General features: G+C 45.7%; 2 protein-coding genes across 3 annotated transcripts in view; one reads left to right on the top strand and one right to left on the bottom strand.

Annotated features, from left to right (window-relative positions):
- Positions 1-221: 221 nt before the first annotated feature.
- prg4b (proteoglycan 4b) lies at positions 222-6,515 on the top strand. Of its 2 annotated transcripts, none has more exons than XM_005733132.2 (15): positions 222-365; positions 472-551; positions 884-1,000; positions 1,152-1,274; positions 2,035-2,115; positions 2,242-2,301; positions 2,745-2,804; positions 2,889-3,107; positions 3,309-3,797; positions 4,145-4,231; positions 4,452-4,588; positions 4,675-4,831; positions 4,985-5,092; positions 5,835-5,963; positions 6,402-6,515. In XM_005733132.2, exons 2-15 carry the CDS (start codon positions 485-487, stop codon positions 6,503-6,505), a joined length of 1,938 nt encoding a protein of 645 aa, XP_005733189.1. In that variant the 5' UTR covers positions 222-365; positions 472-484; the 3' UTR covers positions 6,506-6,515. The 2 variants fall into 2 exon arrangements, with proteins under 2 accessions (XP_005733189.1, XP_005733188.1); XM_005733131.2 differs by having other exon boundaries at positions 3,306-3,797.
- Positions 6,516-6,518: 3 nt separating this feature from the next.
- tprb (translocated promoter region b, nuclear basket protein) overlaps positions 6,519-7,971 on the bottom strand; it is a 21,821-nt gene continuing 20,368 nt past the window's right edge. The window contains exons 46-50 of the mRNA XM_013910851.1: positions 7,798-7,896; positions 7,476-7,617; positions 7,203-7,324; positions 7,017-7,112; positions 6,519-6,740 (exon numbers count right to left, since the gene is read on the bottom strand). Of these exons, the coding sequence (XP_013766305.1) occupies positions 6,694-6,740; positions 7,017-7,112; positions 7,203-7,324; positions 7,476-7,617; positions 7,798-7,896 (506 nt within the window). The 3' untranslated portion in view covers positions 6,519-6,693. The remainder of the gene's footprint in view (positions 6,741-7,016; positions 7,113-7,202; positions 7,325-7,475; positions 7,618-7,797; positions 7,897-7,971) is intronic.

Raw genomic sequence — 7,971 nt, 5'->3', positions numbered from 1 at the left:
CCAGCTGCTATTTGAGTGTCCATGTGACTTTTATTTGGAAGCTTTAAAGTCTGGGATGAAGCTAAAAGAATTTCCTACTTCTTACTGAACAGTTGGGTTCAGACACTTTTCTTTTTTTTCTTCTTCTTTTGCTCGGAAGTGTGTAAAGTCCGACACACGTGTTTTGATGTCCTTCCAGCTGTTTGTGGCGAATCATGCTGTCTGGACCTGGAGTCTGGACTGGAGGACCCTCCCTACAGCCTGTGAGATCACTGCACATTTAATTAGACAGGATCCGCCAATTAATGGGAGGTCACACTGCAGCGCTCAGCCTTTTAAAAGCAGGCGGAGCCGAACCTTCAGCAGTGCTCCGAGGCTCCGGCGAGGTAAGCCACGTTTTTGTTCCCGTGTTGTCCCTCTTTGGCACATCAGTCAGAAACATCACTGGAAATATGATGGAGTTTGTGTGCGTGCTTTTGTGTCTACTTTCAGATTCGACAGGAGGATGTCTTCCACGCTACTTTGTGCGCTTATTTTTCTGGCTTGTGCTTTGACGTTTAGTGGCGCTCAGAGTGAGTATAACCTGGCATCCTGTAACATGGAAACATTAAACTGGTTTCCATTCTTTAATATTCTTTGGTTTCATTTGTTTTTAATGAAAGCCTTTCCTGGAATGCTTCAGGTTTTTTCTGCTTGTACTCGTTCATGTTTACTCTGTTAAATAATTATTTACCTGAGGGGGAACCTATGTGTACCTTATGTATTTGTCACTACAGCAGAAATCAATTTCTGGCAGGGTTGCACAGACTGTGCCCTCAAGCGGGACACATCAGGAGCGCACGTGTGGTCTCATCGCTGCACCCTCTGCCTCTGACATTTATCCTTCTTTTACTGTTACTGACAGCGAGCTGCAGAGGACGGTGCGGTGGCGAGTACTACAGGGGTTACAGATGCCAGTGCGACTATAACTGTCTGTCTTATGGAGAGTGCTGCAACGACTATGAATCTCAGTGCACCACAAGTGAGGCCTTTTCATTCTTTGGATCTGTAGCATCCAGCAGAATTGAGATTTTTGGTCACCATTGCTGAACCCTTACATATAATAACGTCTAACAACCAGCCGTGCAGTCTCACTGTGTTTGTGCGTCTATTATGATGTTTGTGCGCAACAGAAAACTCATGTAAGGGGCGCTGTGGAGAAAACTTCAAACGAGGCCGGCTGTGTAGCTGTGACTCTGACTGCATAACGTACAACCAGTGCTGTCCGGACTACAAGAACCACTGCGATGCACAAGGTTGGTCCTTTCTAGCTCATTCAACTCCTGTGTGTATGTGAGGGATTCTTAATGCATGCTAAACAGATAGATTTCATCATCATCCTTAGTTCATCTGTGGAGTCATACAGCCCTTATGTAACAGATTACATTTAGTCATCAATATAATATACCATCAGCTCATGCACGTTGTTATTATATAATTATGGCAATTTGTGACGCATATTGTGCACAAACGGGAGGAAGATACTAGGATGAATGTGTCTGTGAAGGTTCTCAGTCATCCAGGTCATTGTAGTCTAAGGAGCTTGGAAAGAAAAGCGTCTGGACTTCTTTAAGTTGCTTGAAGACGTTTCACCTCTCATCTGAGCAGCTTCTTCAGTTCTAGGGTCAAAGGTAAAGATCAAAGGTCACTCTCTCGAGGATGCTAATGTTCACATTTTGGAAAGAGAAGACAGATGGTTTGACAGAAACATCTATGTCCACTGTGAACGACCATCTTTGAACAGAGGGCGGGGCTTACCACACCAAGGGGGCTCTGGGACTCTCCACCATTTGACCCTAGAACTGAAGAAGCTTCTCGGCTGAGAGGTTAAACATCCAGACTTTTTCTTTCCAAGCTCCTTAGACCAGGATGAATGTGACATCCCCACTCTAACTCTGCCTGCATGTCCATCACCAGCATGCACAGTACGGCAGTATAACCGCAGCATGCAGCGCATGCAGTAATCTGCAACGATGCAACGTTTGACAATAATTTCTGTCTTGGTAATTGCTGCAGAACAGAACAGTGGAGAGGCCAGTGCTGCAGCAGCAAAGAAGACTAGTTCATGCAATAATGTAAATGATAACAAATCCAAAGGTATATTTTTTTTGGTAAAAGGTTCGATTCCTCCTAGATTTTCAGTCATTTGGGGTTAAAGGCAGATTTTATGGGGGCTACACCAATAATGGTGATTTTTGTTCTCGTTCGTGAACGTTCCCACAGATCAAACTTTGAAAGAGGCAACAGACCAGCTTTCTACGTTCAGTGAGGGAAACGATGAAGGTGAGTTTGCTCTTTTTGAACTTTGCTAGAGAAAGCTATCCAACATTTGGCTCTAATGCTCACTCAGTCACTTTGATGACTGTCGTGAACTTGATTCGGTGGATTTTAAAACGCATACGTCAGGAGGATGTTTATGGCTGTGAATTTGTCACAGTGGTTTATTTTCGGAGCTAAATCCAGGGGCATTAGCCTCACAGGCCAAATGAAACCCAAGGAAGCAGTATTGCTGTGAGTAGACTGTGTGTGGGAGGGTTGGGCTGAGTCACAAGAGAGGAAAGCGCTAAATGATGCCAGAAATGAGGACAGGACATTTTCTGGGAGTTTTCTTCAATCAAAGCTCTGAACACTTTTGCATCCAGAGTCCGGAGGAGGACATGTAGGAAAAATAAAGATGGCCGATTAAATGATTAAACTGTTTGTGTGAACCCTGCTGCTGCCAACAGATGACTCCTCAGTTCCTCCGGTCGGTCCAACATCACATCCACCAGATGATCCCACTGATGGTGAGCAAAGCTCTTTCCCAATAAAGTTACACAAGTCTTACGTCCAAGTGCGCACCTCATCTCGCTCTCGTCACATTCTCACAGATGTGTCTGGCCCGATCTTTCCCACTGAAGACTTTTCTAAAACTGAACCTGAAGATCTGGAGGCCAGTCCAGTCCCGGAGATCAGCAGTGACTATGAGCTCTCCACAGTCGACCCGCTGGGTGAGATTTCCACCGAGGCCACCCCGACTGCAGCGAGGACTCCTTCAGACAACGACGACCTCGTCAGCACCACTGCAGAGGCCCCGAGTGACAGCACGAGTATGTGAGATATCCGTTTATGGTATTTGATTCATACAGTTTTTGTGAGTTACTTTAGCAATAGATTGCAGAAAAAACCCCAAATGTAGCAACTAAGATACAAATTGCAACTAAAATATGCAAATTGATATTTAATTATTTTATTAAATCGATTAAAAGACTTGATTTACAGTGATATGACTTTCTCTCTGCTCACAGCAGCAGCTGACCACATTTCCAGCGAGCCAACATCAACTTCAGTACCCTCAGTCGAGCCTAGTTCTTCAACCAGCTCCCCACAGCTGGACGCGCAGACACCAGCAGTGGCTATTATGGATGCTGTCTTTCCCTCTGATGAACCAGATAACTCACTGCTCACCATCACCTCTGCCTCCTCAACCATCCCAGAGGAACCCACTGCAAGCAACCCTTCAGTTCTTCCTTCCACCAGTGCTTCCTCAGTGGGATCTGAGGAGATATCAATGGTTGAAGCTGTGACCACCCACGCTCCCTCACCCACAACTGCAGCGTGGAGTGATGCCACAGACGATCTGCAGACCTCCAAACCCACCGGGGCTCAAGAACCAGAGCCGACTCCACCTGTGGAAAAACCAGAGCCATACGAGCCAGACCCAGCTAAGCCCACTTCTAAACCTGACACGAAGCCCCTGGAAACCCAGAATATAGACGATACAGGAGATTACCAAGCAGGTAAGACTGTTTAAAAAAATAATTTGACCAGATTCTTTATGTCACATGCAGAAAACACCTGAGGGACTCACTCTGTGATGGGCACAAGTACCAAAATTTCCGAAAATCTAATTTGTTTTACGAGTCTGGCACGATCGCAGCTACCAGTTTTATGAGCTCAGTTGTTTTTCCCCTCACGCTGTAAATAAATCTGGCATTCCTCCGAAATTGGAAGTAAAGTTCAGCCACATTTAAGAGGTGAAAACAAGCTCACAAAAACAGCAGAAAATGATAGTCAACGCCCAGAAACAGTCTGGGATTACGTGGTGGGTGGTGTTTATTCCCACGGGTGTCTTTACTTTCCCCAGATGACAGCAACGATACAAACCTATGCAGCGGGCGGCCCGTCAGTGGAGTCACCACACTGAGGAACGGCACAATGGTGGTGTTCAGAGGTTAGTGCAGCTCCTGTGCAGGTTTAACTCTAAAAGGATCAGTCGTGTCATCCCAGTCCAACAGCAGTGGATTTGCATATAAGAGAGAAACTAACGGAATGCATTGAAGACGGGGAGAACTGAGGGGAAATTATTATGAAGCATTAAGCTGAGAGAATGAAATTACAATGTTACAATAGCTTATCTAAAACCCTATATAGTGATATTATCACTTTTACAGGTCACTACTTCTGGTTGCTGGATAGTAACAGGGTGCCAGGTCCACCCAGAGGCATCACCCAGGAGTGGGGCGTCCCGTCACCCATTGACACAGTGTTCACCCGCTGTAACTGCCAGGGCAAGACGTACATTTTCAAGGTAAACGGACCAATCTCAGCAGAACCACTGCGCGAACAGCGTTACCCTTTATCTGCCCAGAGTTTAACACTGCATGGTGTTCACAGGGAAGTCAGTACTGGAGATTTGAAAACGACGCTTTGGACCCCGGCTACCCCCAAGTCATTACAACAGGGTTCGACGGGCTGCGGGGCCACATCACGGCCGCCCTGTCGGTGCCCCAGTACAAGAGGAGGGCAGAGTCAGTCTACTTCTTCAAGAGAGGTAAAAATTAGGGGGGCGGAGCTTATTAAACTACCAGAAAAGATAGATTTTGCTGTTCATTGCTTCAGAAAGAGAATTGTAATAAACAATGTGTACAATGTTTGTTTTGAACACATAAAAAGGCTTTAAGATGTTTACTTTCTTTTCCTCTAGGTGGAATGGTTCAGAAGTATTCATACCAGGCTGGTCTCAGGCCAACATGTGGCAAGAAAGTCCAGTATGCCGTTTACACAGTCCGCAACCGAGTAGTTCGACAAGCAGGTAACCCATCAGTTTATTTCGATCATGTAAACAATATACAAAGTTCATTTAGCAAAGAAAAGAAGAGACACAGCTACACAACATAAAGCCAAAACATTTCACTGTCACCTGTTCTGATTCAGTTACAGGAAGTAATCCCGCCCCTTCGCCACGAGTTATCGGTCAGCATTCAATCAGCTTCCTTACTGATAATCTGCAGTAATAATAACGACATTTCTGATATAATATTTACACCACATTATATCATTGTGTTTTTGTGGTTCAATAACTTTGCCTCCACTTTTAAAAAGTTAATGTAGAATCCAACAAGTATGAATCCAATTTCCATTCACTGAATTTGAACATTTTCCCTTTCTCTATAAGTCAAAGAACAACTTAATACCTCTCTTTATGTTTGTGCACACTAACTTTTACAATAGTTGTTCGTGAACTTCGTGAAGCGAACCCCGGACAATCGTCACTATTGTTAAGCGTGTTTACAGACGTATGACTGGCTCCATGCTTGGTTAGACTTTGGCTTAAACGTGTACACGAGCTGCAGCGCACACACTGCACCGAAAAAGCGAGTCATAGCTGGTGGAGAGGAGCAAATAACTGCAAAATGGAAACAAACACCCATCGTACGGTTTATGGGATGAACAAGGGTTAAGAGTTTGTTCACAAAACAAAAACACTGCACTGGACAACGCCAGTACGGTTTGGCTTCATGGCACAACTTTAAACCGGATCGTTTCATTTCCAGCCCCCGTTTTAGGACCGGTCATCAACATTCGGACTTCCTGGAGAAGCTTCCCGCCCGCCGTCACAGCCGCCGTGTCTGTGCCCACAACCGCCGAACCAGAGGGCTACAGATACTTTGTCTTCTCAGGACGTAAGTCACACACACCGCACTGTTTACAGAGCTGGAATAAAAGCATGCGGTTTGGCAGTGTTTAAAGCAGCAGTGGTGTTTACGCACGCCTTTGTTGCTCAACTTCAGAAGCACAGAATGTCCTTCACGTGTCCGTCGGCGTGTCGTTAACAAGGACCACGTGTGTGTGTGTGTGTGTGTGTGGGTGTTCACCTGCAGCTCAGATTTATTGCAGTTCCCACAGTCAAGATTTCCATTTCAATGGTGATGCGTAAGAAAACAGGCGGGTGTCCGTGGACGAGCTGCCCACTACAAACTGTAACAGCGACCGTGTTGATAAACAGCTCTGTGCCGCGTTCAGTCTACCTGAATATAGAGCGGCACCAAGGAAAATATTTTGTAAGTATCAGCTATTAATGTAATCGTCTAACGAACTTTCTGTTTATTCTGCTTCTGCAGCAAAATCCTACAACGTGAGGTTGGATGGTGAACGTCCCGTCATCGCTCCTCCTGCGGCCGGCTCATCACCGCAGTCCAACAACTTCATCAGATGTTCACAGTAAAACAACAAAAATGTTTTCGCTTTGTAAGTTTATTATAATCATCATAAAACACATCAGGATGGACCCAATAACAAGAAAGTATCTAATCGCATTAACAAAATGAAATCAAAGCCAAACACGCTTCATAACAACAGATCAGTCTGAGCTTTCCTGAAGGGAACTACGAGCTCTTCACTTTGATTTTTCCTTCATCGGGCGAATCTTCTCCCCTGTTTCCATGACGGAAAAGCTTGGCCTGTGGAGATGGAAGCATGTTTTTAGACGGGTTTGCTGCACTGATGTAAAAAATTAATAAAAAATAAAAATATGGTGACAGTAAAATGTGTTCTGAACAACCACAATGAATGTACCGTGTTTCCTGTCGTGCTTTTCATTAATAAAAGCCTGAATGAAATGTCTGAAGTGCTTTATGAGTGGCCATTTAAAGCAGTAATAAAATCATTGCTCAGTCTTGTGCCCATTATAACGTTCGTGTTACATCACTGTTACCACGAGCTTTCAAACGCGTTACCTCCTCTCTTCATGCGGCCGCCGCGGCTGTCCGGCCATCGTTGGAGCTGTCTGCTGGGCCCGGGCCGGGACTGTTTTGGTGGAGCGCTGCTTGTATCTAAAAAAAACAAAAACAAACATAACCTACTGAATATGCAACAAAGACCAAACAGATGGGGAACGGCACAGTCACGAGGCTGCAGTGCACCTGCAGAGCTGGAGGAAGGCTCCTGGCTGGTGGAGGGGAGGCTGTTCTTGTCGGACGCTTGGCTCGACTCCTCCATATCGCCCTGAGACACCACGGGGTCCATCGACACGTCAGCACCGGGCCTGAATCAAGCAAAATGCACCTCGGATTATGTAAACTGTGACCTTCGTAACTTCTCTCATTTTGGTGAAGTTATTGAAACCGAGTGGAACGAAAGGTTTCAAAGAGGCAGAAGTTCGAGGAGTGACAAGCTGCTGAGAGGGCGAGGCTCACCGATCAGTGTCTGGCTCCAGGAAGACGTCGTCTCTCTCCTCCCCTGCACCGGCAGCTCCTGGTGTTGATGTGCTCACCATGGGAACAGACTGAGAGGCGTGCTCTGTTGTGTCGGACTGAGCCACTTCTGAGAAAACAGTTACTGGAAGATAGAAAGATGAAAACAAATTTCATCTTTCCAGTCACTTGTAGTGCTCCCAAACCCAAATTTCATCACACTTATCCTAGAAAAGATCGTTTTGAGGAAGCTCGGGAAAAGGCAGTGCGACATGCTTTAACGGACACATCCCTTCACATCAGACTGACAGAGACAGACAAATACCTGGAGCCGCAACTTGTAGCGGAGTGGTGGGAACGCTGCGTCCACCAGACTCCTCCTCGTGAGTGGCTAAAAACAGGGGACTGTCATACATCCCAAGACCTGAAGAGAAGAATTAGTTTGCAGTTAAAGAGACTGTGGTGCGTACTGATGGTTCTTTGGGGTTAACATTTGGTA

This window comes from Pundamilia nyererei, unplaced genomic scaffold, assembly GCF_000239375.1.
Source record: "Pundamilia nyererei isolate P.nyererei 1_Seehausen unplaced genomic scaffold, PunNye1.0 scaffold00050, whole genome shotgun sequence".
Lineage (NCBI taxonomy): Eukaryota > Metazoa > Chordata > Actinopteri > Cichliformes > Cichlidae > Pundamilia > Pundamilia nyererei.
This window is presented reverse-complemented; position numbering and strand designations above follow the sequence as displayed.